At 45.3% G+C, this 13242-nt stretch overlaps 1 protein-coding gene across 1 annotated transcript in view; it reads right to left on the bottom strand.

Annotated features, from left to right (window-relative positions):
* Positions 1-5021: 5021 nt before the first annotated feature.
* Positions 5022-13242, bottom strand: part of LOC135536323 (glyoxylate reductase/hydroxypyruvate reductase-like) — a 19129-nt gene continuing 10908 nt past the window's right edge. The window contains exons 8-9 of the mRNA XM_064962681.1: positions 8364-8494; positions 5022-5678 (exon numbers count right to left, since the gene is read on the bottom strand). Of these exons, the coding sequence (XP_064818753.1) occupies positions 5557-5678; positions 8364-8494 (253 nt within the window). The 3' untranslated portion in view covers positions 5022-5556. The remainder of the gene's footprint in view (positions 5679-8363; positions 8495-13242) is intronic.

Below are 13242 nucleotides of genomic sequence, written 5' to 3'. Positions count from 1 at the left end.
TGTCTCTAACTGACCAGTATCTATCTATCCTACTGTCTCTAACTGACCAGTATCTATCCTACTGTCTCTAACTGACCAGTATCTATCTATCCTACTGTCTCTAACTGACCAGTATCTATCTATCCTACTGTCTCTAACTGACCAGTATCTATCCTACTGTCTCTAACTGACCAGTATCTATCTATCCTACTGTCTCTAACTGACCAGTATCTACCAGTATCTATCCTACTGTCTCTAACTGACCAGTATCTATCTATCCTACTGTCTCTAACTGACCAGTATCTATCTATCCTACTGTCTCTAACTGACCAGTATCTATCTATCCTACTGTCTCTAACTGACCAGTATCTATCCTACTGTCTCTAACTGACCAGTATCTATCTATCCTACTGTCTCTAACTGACCAGTATCTATCCTACTGTCTCTAACTGACCAGTATCTATCCTACTGTCTCTAACTGACCAGTATCTATCTATCCTACTGTCTCTAACTGACCAGTATCTATCCTACTGTCTCTAACTGACCAGTATCTATCTATCCTACTGTCTCTAACTGACCAGTATCTATCTATCCTACTGTCTCTAACTGACCAGTATCTATCTATCCTACTGTCTCTAACTGACCAGTATCTATCTATCCTACTGTCTCTAACTGACCAGTATCTATCCTACTGTCTCTAACTGACCAGTATCTATCTATCCTACTGTCTCTAACTGACCAGTATCTATCCTACTGTCTCTAACTGACCAGTATCTATCTATCCTACTGTCTCTAACTGACCAGTATCTATCTATCCTACTGTCTCTAACTGACCAGTATCTATCTATCCTACTGTCTCTAACTGACCAGTATCTATCCTACTGTCTCTAACTGACCAGTATCTATCCTACTGTCTCTAACTGACCAGTATCTATCTATCCTACTGTCTCTAACTGACCAGTATCTATCTATCCTACTGTCTCTAACTGACCAGTATCTATCCATCCTACTGTCTCTAACTGACCAGTATCTATCTATCCTACTGTCTCTAACTGACCAGTATCTATCTATCCTACTGTCTCTAACTGACCAGTATCTATCTATCCTACTGTCTCTAACTGACCAGTATCTATCCTACTGTCTCTAACTGACCAGTATCTATCTATCCTACTGTCTCTAACTGACCAGTATCTATCCTACTGTCTCTAACTGACCAGTATCTATCTATCCTACTGTCTCTAACTGACCAGTATCTATCTATCCTACTGTCTCTAACTGACCAGTATCTATCCATCCTACTGTCTCTAACTGACCAGTATCTATCTATCCTACTGTCTCTAACTGACCAGTATCTATCTATCCTACTGTCTCTAACTGACCAGTATCTATCTATCCTACTGTCTCTAACTGACCAGTATCTATCCTACTGTCTCTAACTGACCAGTATCTATCTATCCTACTGTCTCTAACTGACCAGTATCTATCCTACTGTCTCTAACTGACCTGTATCTATCTATCCTACTGTCTCTAACTGACCAGTATCTATCCTACTGTCTCTAACTGACCAGTATCTATCTATCCTACTGTCTCTAACTGACCAGTATCTATCTATCCTACTGTCTCTAACTGACCAGTATCTATCTATTCTACTGTCTCTAACTGACCAGTATCTATCTATCCTACTGTCTCTAACTGACCAGTATCCATCCTACTATCTATCCTACTGTCTCTAACTGACCAGTATCTATCTATCCTACTGTCTCTAACTGACCAGTATCTATCCATCCTACTGTCTCTAACTGACCAGTATCTATCTATCCTACTGTCTCTAACTGACCAGTATCTATCTATCCTACTGTCTCTAACTGACCAGTATCTATCCTACTGTCTCTAACTGACCAGTATCTATCTATCCTACTGTCTCTAACTGACCAGTATCTATCTATCCTACTGTCTCTAACTGACCAGTATCTATCTATCCTACTGTCTCTAACTGACCAGTATCTATCTATCCTACTGTCTCCAACTGACCAGTATCTATCTATCCTACTGTCTCTAACTGACCAGTATCTATCTATCCTACTGTCTCTAACTGACCAGTATCTATCTATCCTACTGTCTCTAACTGACCAGTATCTATCTATCCTACTGTCTCTAACTGACCAGTATCTATCTATTCTACTGTCTCTAACTGACCAGTATCTATCTATCCTACTGTCTCTAACTGACCAGTATCTATCTATCCTACTGTCTCTAACTGACCAGTATCTATCTATCCTACTGTCTCTAACTGACCAGTATCTATCCTACTGTCTCTAACTGACCAGTATCTATCTATCCTACTGTCTCTAACTGACCAGTATCTATCTATCCTACTGTCTCTAACTGACCAGTATCTATCTATCCTACTGTCTCTAACTGACCAGTATCTATCTATCCTACTGTCTCTAACTGACCAGTATCTATCTATCCTACTGTCTCTAACTGACCAGTATCTATCTATCCTACTGTCTCTAACTGACCAGTATCTATCTATCCTACTGTCTCTAACTGACCAGTATCTATCTATCCTACTGTCTCTAACTGACCAGTATCTATCTATCCTACTGTCTCTAACTGACCAGTATCTATCTATCCTACTGTCTCTAACTGACCAGTATCTATCTATCCTACTGTCTCTAACTGACCAGTATCTATCTATCCTACTGTCTCTAACTGACCAGTATCTATCTATCCTACTGTCTCTAACTGACCAGTATCTATCTGTCTTGATGTTTCTAACAGCTGAATACCAACAGTGTTTCAGCCACATTGTAAATGCACCTTAATCGCTAACCAATTTAATTTACAACTCATACTGAGTTTATATCTAATTTTAGTGATCACTGAAGTAAAAAAAATAATTTAAGTTCTTTTTCAATCAGGCATAAACCTTAGGTACCCCCTGAAGGACATGAGGACCCTTGTTTAAACAGATCCAAAATGGCTGCCATCTCTCACTGTCGCCCAGTTTCCCTGGTGATGTCTTCTGTGGCTGTTGTCTAAGTGAAACTGTTTTTTAAAATATTTTTTTTATATATATGTGTGAATGTTTGAAAGTGCACATACTGGTCATATTTATACAACAACAGCCCCTGTGTGAAAACGACAACAAACTATAACCAAAAAGGATTCAATAGATAAACAAGATGTTGTTTATGTGATAATATAATTTGATGAAGGAAAGTTACTGCCTTAGTACACTCCTCTCTGGGCTTTTATCCTGATGCCAAAAGGATTTCTGTGTTGTTTTTATCGACACTTCTAACACCGTGTAAACCATGTTTTGGTTTAGCGTCTCAAATGGTGCCCTGTTCCCTGTGTAGTGCACTACTTCTGATCAAAGTCGTTGACACTCTGGTCTAAAGTAGTGCACTACTTCTGATCAAAGTCGTTGACACTCTGGTCTAAAGTAGTGCACTATATAGGGAATAGGGCCTTGGTCTAAAGTTGTGCACTATATAGGGAATAGGGCCTTGGTCTAAAGTTGTGCACTATATAGGGAATAGGGTGCCATAGGGCTCTGGTCGCTCTGGATAAGAGCGTCTGCTAAATGACTTAAATGTAAATGTAAATGTCTAAAGTAGTGCACTACATAGGGAATAGGGTGCCATAAGGCTCTGGTCTATAGTAGTGCACTATATAGGGAATAGGGTGCCATAGGGCTCTGGTTTAAAGTAGTGCACTACATAGGGAATAGGGTGCCATAAGGCTCTGGTCTATAGTAGTGCACTATATAGGGAATAGGGTGCCATAGGGCTCTGGTCTAAAGTAGTGTACTACATAGGGAATAGGGTGCCATAAGGCTCTGGTCTATAGTAGTGCACTATATAGGGAATAGGGTGCCATAGGGCCCTGGTCTATAGTAGTGCACTACATAGGGAATAGGGTGCCATAAGGCTCTGGTCTATAGTAGTGCACTATATAGGGAATAGGGTGCCATAGGGCTCTGGTCTAAAGTAGTGCACTACATAGGGAATAGGGTGCCATAGGGCTCTGGTCTAAAGTAGTGCACTACATAGGGAATAGGGTGCCATAAGGCTCTGGTCTATAGTAGTGCACTATATAGGGAATAGGGTGCCATAGGGCTCTGGTCTAAAGTAGTGCACTATATAGGGAATAGGGTGCCATAGGGCTCTGGTCTAAAGTAGTGCACTACATAGGGAATAGGGTGCCATAAGGCTCTGGTCTATAGTAGTGCACTATATAGGGAATAGGGTGCCATAGGGCTCTGGTTTAAAGTAGTGCACTATATAGGGAATAGGGTGCCATAGGGCTCTGGTCTAAAGTAGTGCACTACATAGGGAATAGGGTGCCATAAGGCTCTGGTCTATAGTAGTGCACTATATAAGGAATAGGGTGCCATAAGGCTCTGGTCTATAGTAGTGCACTATATAGGGAATAGGGTGCCATAAGGCTCTGGTCTAAAGTAGTGCACTATATAGGGAATAGGGTGCCATAGGGCTCTGGTCTAAAGTAGTGCACTACATAGGGAATAGGGTGCCATAGGGCTCTGGTCTAAAGTAGTGCACTACATAGGGAATAGGGTGCCATTTGAGATGTTACCCCAAAGAGCAGATGAAATGTAAAGGTGTTTTTTTTCTCTTTGTTTTGTTTGAGGAGACACTAATAAAGGAGGGACATGTTTTGTTTGAGGAGACACTAATAAAGGAGGGACATGTTTTGTTTGAGGAGACACTAATAAAGGAGGGACATGTTTTGTTTGAGGAGACACTAATAAAGGAGGGACATGTTTTGTTTGAGGAGACACTAATAAAGGAGGGACATGTTTTGTTTGAGGAGACACTAATAAAGGAGGAACATGTTTTGTTTGAGGAGACACTAATAAAGGAGGAACATGTTTTGTTTGAGGAGACACTAATAAAGGAGGGACATGTTTTGTTTGAGGAGACACTAATAAAGGAGGGACATGTTTTGTTTGAGGAGACACTAATAAAGGAGGGACATGTCGTTCCTTCATCATCACTGACTGAATTAAAAGATGGGGAAAGTTCTGTGTTTATTGTTGTCCTTCGTCATTATTATTATTATTATTATTATGAAACAAAATCATAAAAAAACATCTCCCATGAGGAAGTGCTGAGTGCTACGGTATGTACCGTGTCGAGTGAAAATGATGGATGACAACAGCACCACTATTCTCTATAAACTACTCATCTCATGACCAGAGTCAGCTATATCATTTACAGTTACAGCTCTTCAATCATTGGTTCTTCTCTGGTGTTTCCCGAAAGCAGGTGATTGGTTCTTCTCTGGTGGTTCCGAAAGCAGGTGATTGGTTCTTCTCTGGTGGTTCCGAAAGCAGGTGATTGGTTCTTCTCTGGTGGTTCTGAAAGCAGGTGATTGGTTCTTCTCTGCTGGTTCTGAAAGCAGGTGATTGGTTCTTCTCTGGTGTTCTGAAAGCAGGTGATTGGTTCTTCTCTGCTGGTTCTGAAAGCAGATGATTGGTTCTTCTCTGGTGTTCTGAAAGCAGGTGATTGGTTCTTCTCTGGTGTTCCGAAAGCAGGTGATTGGCAGCTACAGCTTGAGCTCTTTGATCATTGGCTGTCCCTTCAGGCCCAGTAGCAGGTTGTTGGCTGCCAGAGCTGACATGGCATTACGCGTGGAGTAGGACGCACTGGCAATGTGGGGGAGGATCACTGGAGAGAGAGAGAGATGAGAGGATCACTGGAGAGAGAGAGCTGACAGGGAGGATCACTGGAGAGAGAGATGAGAGGGAGGATCACTGGAGAGAGAGAGCTACAGGGAGGATCACTGGAGAGAGAGAGAGATGAGAGGGAGGATCACTGGAGAGAGAGAGAGATGAGAGGATCACTGGAGAGAGAGATGACAGGGAGGATCACTGGAGAGAGAGAGAGAGATGAGAGAGGATCACTGGAGAGAGAGAGATGAGAGGATCGCCGGAGTGAGAGAGAGATGATGGGGAGGATAACTAGAGAGAGAGCGAGAGAGATGACAGGGAGGATCACTGGAGAGAGAGAGATGGAGGAGGATCACTGGAGGGAGAGATGACAGAGAGGATCTCTGGAGAGAGAGAGATGGAGGAGGATCACTGGAGAGAGAGAGATGGAGGAGGATCACTGGAGAGAGAGAGATGGAGGAGGATCACTGGAGGGAGAGAGATGACAGGGAGGATCTCTGGAGAGAGAGAGAGAGAGAGAGAGAGAGAGGGAGCATCACGAAACAGGCAGTACAGGACTAACAACAGTATTAAACAGGCAGTACAGGACTGACAGACAGTAATAAATGAAACAGGCAGTACAGGACTGACAGACAGTAATAAACAGGCAGTACAGGACTGACAACAGTAATAAACAGGCAGTACAGGACTGACAGACAGTAATAAACAGGCAGTACAGGACTGACAGACAGTAATAAACAGGCAGTACAGGACTGACAGACAGTAATAAACAGGCAGGACAGGACTGACAGACAGTATTAAACAGGCAGTACAGGACTGACAGACAGTATTAAACAGGCAGTACAGGACTGACAACAGTAATAAACAGGCAGTACAGGACTGACAACAGTAATAAACAGGCAGTACAGGACTGACAACAGTATTAAACAGGCAGTACAGGACTGACAGACAGTAATAAACAGGCAGTACAGGACTGACAGACAGTAATAAACAGGCAGTACAGGACTGACAGACAGTAATAAACAGGCAGTACAGGACTGACAGACAGTAATAAACAGGCAGTACAGGACTGACAACAGTAGTAAATGAAACAGGCAGTACAGGACTGACAGACATTAATAAACAGGCAGTACAGGACTGACAACAGTAGTAAATGAAACAGGCAGTACAGGACTTACAGACATTAATAAACAGGCAGTACAGGACTGACAGACAGTAATAAACAGGCAGTACAGGACTGACAGACATTAATAAACAGGCAGTACAGGACTGACAACAGTAATAAACAGGCAGTACAGGACTGACAGACAGTAATAAACAGGCAGTACAGGACTGACAACAATAGTAAATGAAACAGGCAGTACAGGACTGACAGACAGTAATAAACAGGCAGTACAGGACTGACAACAGTAGTAAATGAAACAGGCAGTACAGGACTGACAGACATTAATAAACAGGCAGTACAGGACTGACAGACAGTAATAAACAGGCAGTACAGGACTGACAGACATTAATAAACAGGCAGTACAGGACTGACAACAGTAATAAATGAAACAGGCAGTACAGGACTGACAACAGTATTAAACAGGCAGTACAGGACTGACAACAATAGTAAATGAAACAGGCAGTACAGGACTGACAGACATTAATAAACAGGCAGTACAGGACTGACAGACAGTATTAAACAGGCAGTACAAGACTGACAACAGTATTAAACAGGCAGTACAGGACTGACAGACAGTAATAAACAGGCAGTACAGGACTGACAACAGTAATAAATGAAACAGGCAGTACAGGACTGACAACAGTATTAAACAGGCAGTACAGGACTGACAACAGTAATAAACAGGCAGTACAGGACTGACAGACAGTAATAAACAGGCAGTACAGGACTGACAGACAGTAATAAACAGGCAGTACAGGACTGACAGACAGTAATAAACAGGCAGTACAGGACTGACAACAGTAATAAACAGGCAGTACAGGACTGACAACAATAATAAATGAAACAGGCAGTACAGGACTGAACAGTAATAAACAGGCAGTACAGGACTGACAGACAGTAATAAACAGGCAGTACAGGACTGACAGACAGTAATAAACAGGCAGTACAGGACTGACAACAGTAGTAAATGAAACAGGCAGTACAGGACTGACAACAGTATTAAACAGGCAGTACAGGACTGACAACAGTATTAAACAGGCAGTACAGGACTGACAGACATTAATAAACAGGCAGTACAGGACTGACAACAGTAGTAAATGAAACAGGCAGTACAGGACTGACAGACATTAATAAACAGGCAGTACAGGACTGACAGACAGTAATAGACAGGCAGTACAGGACTGACAACAGTAGTAAACAGGCAGTACAGGACTGACAGACAGTAATAAACAGGCAGTACAGGACTGACAGACAGTAATAGACAGGCAGTACAGGACTGACAACAGTAATAAACAGGCAGTACAGGACTGACAACAGTAATAAACAGGCAGTACAGGACTGACAACAGTATTAAACAGGCAGTACAGGACTGACAGACAGTAATAAACAGGCAGTACAGGACTGACAACAGTAATAAACAGGCAGTACAGGACTGACAACATTAATAAATTAAACAGGAAATAGCAGGGTGAACTTGGTGGAGACTCTGAACCAATCACACCCCGTGTTTATACTCACCACAGTTGTTAAGGGTGAAGAGCGGGTGGCTGGTGGGCAGGGGTTCAGGGACGGTGACGTCGAGTCCAGCTCCCGCTATCTGACCGCTGGACAGGGCTTCATACAGATCCTCCTGGTCTACCACCCCTCCTCTACCACACAGAGCCATCATGTTACTGTCTACCACCCCTCTACCACACACAGCCATCAAGTTACTGTCTACCACCCCTCCTCTGCCACACACAGCCATCATCATGTTACTGTCTACCACCCCTCCTCTACCACACAGAGCCATCATGTTACTGTCTACCACACACAGCCATCATGTTACTGTCTACCACCCCTCCTCTACCACACACAGCCATCATGTTACTGTCTACCACCCCTCTAACCACACACAGCCATCATGTTACTGTCTACCACTCCTCTACCACACACAGCCATCATGTTACTGTCCAACACACACAGCCATCATGTTACTGTCTACCACCCCTCTACCACACAGAGCCATCGTCATGTTACTGTCTACCACCCCTCTACCACACACAACCATCATGTTACTGTCTACCACCCCTCTACCACACAGAGCCATCATGTTACTGTCTACCACCCCTCTACCACACACAGCCATCATGTTACTGTCTACCACCCCTCTACCACACACAGACATCATGTTACTGTCTACCACTCCTCTACCACACACAGCCATCATGTTACTGTCCACCACACACAGCCATCATGTTACTGTCTACCACCCCTCTACCACACAGAGCCATCGTCATGTTACTGTCTACCACCCCTCCTCTACCACACACAGCCATCATGTTACTGTCTACCACCCCTCCTCTACCACACACAGCCATCATGTTACTGTCTACCACACACAGCCATCATCATGTTACTGTCTACCACCACCCCTCTACCACACACAACCATCATGTTACTGTCTACCACCCCTCCTCTACCACACACAGCCATCATGTTACTGTCTACCACCCCTCTACCACACAGAGCCATCATGTTACTGTCTACCACCCCTCTACCACACACAGCCATCATGTTACTGTCTACCACCCCTCTACCACACACAGCCATCATGTTACTGTCTACCACTCCTCTACCACACACAGCCATCATGTTACTGTCCACCACACACAGCCATCATGTTACCGTCTACCACCCCTCTACCACACAGAGCCATCGTCATGTTACTGTCTACCACCCCTCCTCTACCACACACAGCCATCATGTTACTGTCTACCACACACAGCCATCATGTTACTGTCTACCACCCCTCCTCTACCACACACAGCCATCATCATGTTACTGTCTACCACCCCTCTACCACACACAACCATCATGTTACTGTCTACCACCCCTCTACCACACAGAGCCATCATGTTACTGTCTACCACCCCTCTACCACACACAGCCATCATGTTACTGTCTACCACCCCTCTACCACACACAGACATCATGTTACTGTCTACCACTCCTCTACCACACAGAGCCATCATGTTACTGTCTACCACCCCTCTACCACACACAGACATCATGTTACTGTCTACCACCCCTCCTCTACCACACACAGCCATCATGTTACTGTCTACCACTCCTCTACCACACACAGCCATCATGTTACTGTCTACCACACACAGCCATCATGTTACTGTCTACCACCCCTCTACCACACAGAGCCATCATCATGTTACTGTCTACCACCCCTCCTCTACCACACACAGCCATCATGTTACTGTCTACCACACACAGCCATCATGTTACTGTCTACCACCCCTCCTCTACCACACACAGCCATCATCATGTTACTGTCTACCACCCCTCTACCACACAAAGCCATCATCATGTTACTGTCTACCACCCCTCTACCACACACAGCCATCATGTTACTGTCTACCACCCCTCTACCACACAGAGCCATCATGTTACTGTCTACCACCCCTCTACCACACACAGCCATCATGTTACTGTCTACCACCCCTCTACCACACACAGACATCATGTTACTGTCTACCACTCCTCTACCACACACAGCCATCATGTTACTGTCTACCACACACAGCCATCATGTTACTGTCTACCACCCCTCTACCACACACAGCCATCATGTTACTGTCTACCACCCCTCCTCTTCCACACACAGCCATCATGTTACGGTCTACCACACACAGCCATCATCATGTTACTGTCTACCACCCCTCCTCTACCACACACAGCCATCATCATGTTACTGTCTACCACCCCTCTACCACACACAGCCATCATGTTACTGTCTACCACCCCTCTACCACACAGAGCCATCATGTTACTGTCTACCACCCCTCTACCACACACAGCCATCATGTTACTGTCTACCACCCCTCTACCACACACAGACATCATGTTACTGTCTACCACTCCTCTACCACACACAGCCATCATGTTACTGTCTACCACACACAGCCATCATGCTACTGTCTACCACCCCTCTACCACACAGAGCCATCATCATGTTACTGTCTACCACCCCTCTACCACACACAGCCATCATGTTACTGTCTACCACCCCTCCTCTTCCACACACAGCCATCATGTTACGGTCTACCACACACAGCCATCATCATGTTACTGTCTACCACCCCTCCTCTACCACACACAGCCATCATCATGTTACTGTCTACCACCCCTCTACCACACACAGCCATCATGTTACTGTCTACCACCCCTCTACCACACAGAGCCATCATGTTACTGTCTACCACCCCTCTACCACACACAGCCATCATGTTACTGTCTACCACCCCTCTACCACACACAGACATCATGTTACTGTCTACCACTCCTCTACCACACACAGCCATCATGTTACTGTCTACCACACACAGCCATCATGCTACTGTCTACCACCCCTCTACCACACAGAGCCATCATCATGTTACTGTCTACCACCCCTCCTCTACCACACACAGCCATCATGTTACTGTCTACCACACACAGCCATCATGTTACTGTCTACCACCCCTCCTCTACCACACAGAGCCATCATGTTACTGTCTACCACACACAGCCATCATGTTACTGTCTACCACCCCTCCTCTACCACACACAGCCATCATGTTACTGTCTACCACCCCTCCTATACCACACACAGCCATCATGTTACTGTCTACCACCCCTCCTCTACCACACAGAGCCATCATGTTACTGTCTACTACACACAGCCATCATGTTACTGTCTACCACCCCTCTACCACACAGAGCCATCATGTTACTGTCTACCACCCCTCCTCTTCCACACACAGCCATCATGTTACTGTCTACCACACACAGCCATCATCATGTACTGTCTACCACCCCTCCTCTACCACACACAGCCATCATCATGTTACTGTCTACCACGCCTCTACCACACACAGCCATCATGTTACTGTCTACCACCCCTCTACCACACAGAGCCATCATGTTACTGTCTACCACCCCTCCTCTACCACACACAGCCATCATCATGTTACTGTCTACCACACACAGCCATCATGTTACTGTCTACCACCCCTCCTCTACCACACACAGCCATCATGTTACTGTCTACCACACACAGCCATCATGTTACTGTCTACCACCCCTCCTCTACCACACAGAGCCATCATGTTACTGTCTACCACACACAGCCATCATGTTACTGTCTACCACCCCTCCTATACCACACACAGCCATCATGTTACTGTCTACTACACACAGCCATCATGTAACTGTCTACCACCCCTTTACCACACAGAGCCATCATGTTACTGTCTACCACCCCTCCTCTACCACACACAGCCATCATCATGTTACTGTCTACCACACACAGCCATCATGTTACTGTCTACCACCCCTCCTCTTCCACACACAGCCATCATGTTACTGTCTACCACACACAGCCATCATCATGTTACTGTCTACCACCCCTCCTCTACCACACAAAGCCATCATCATGTTACTGTCTACCACCCCTCTACCACACACAGCCATCATGTTACTGTCTACCACCCCTCTACCACACAGAGCCATCATGTTACTGTCTACCACCCCTCTACCACACACAGCCATCATGTTACTGTCTACCACCCCTCTACCACACACAGACATCATGTTACTGTCTACCACTCCTCTACACACACAGCCATCATGTTACTGTCTACCACACACAGCCATCATGTTACTGTCTACCACCCCTCTACCACACACAGCCATCATGTTACTGTCTACCACCCCTCCTCTTCCACACACAGCCATCATGTTACTGTCTACCACCCCTCCTCTACCACACAGAGCCATCATGTTACTGTCTACCACCCCTCCTCTACCACACACAGCCATCATCATGTTACTGTCTACCACCCCTCCTCTACCACACACAGCCATCATCATGTTACTGTCTACCACCCCTCTACCACACACAGCCATCATGTTACTGTCTACCACCCCTCTACCACACACAGCCATCATGTTACTGTCTACCACCCCTCCTCTACCACACACAGCCATCATGTTACTGTCTACCACACACAGCCATCATGTTACTGTCTACCACCCCTCCTCTACCACACACAGCCATCATGTTACTGTCTACACCCCCTCTACCACACACAGCCATCATGTTACTGTCTACCACCCCTCTACCACACACAGACATCATGTTACTGTCTACCACTCCTCTACCACACACAGCCATCATGTTACTGTCTACCACACACAGCCATCATGCTACTGTCTACCACCCCTCTACCACACAGAGCCATCATCATGTTACTGTCTACCACCCCTCCTCTACCACACACAGCCATCATGTTACTGTCTACCACACACAGCCATCATGTTACTGTCTACCACCCCTCCTCTACCACACAGAGCCATCATGTTA

The sequence above is a fragment of the Oncorhynchus masou genome, unplaced genomic scaffold (assembly GCF_036934945.1).
Source record: "Oncorhynchus masou masou isolate Uvic2021 unplaced genomic scaffold, UVic_Omas_1.1 unplaced_scaffold_594, whole genome shotgun sequence".
In the NCBI taxonomy this organism is placed as follows: Eukaryota; Metazoa; Chordata; class Actinopteri; order Salmoniformes; family Salmonidae; genus Oncorhynchus; species Oncorhynchus masou.
Note: the sequence above shows the minus strand (reverse complement) of the source record. Positions and strands in the feature narration are given on the sequence as shown.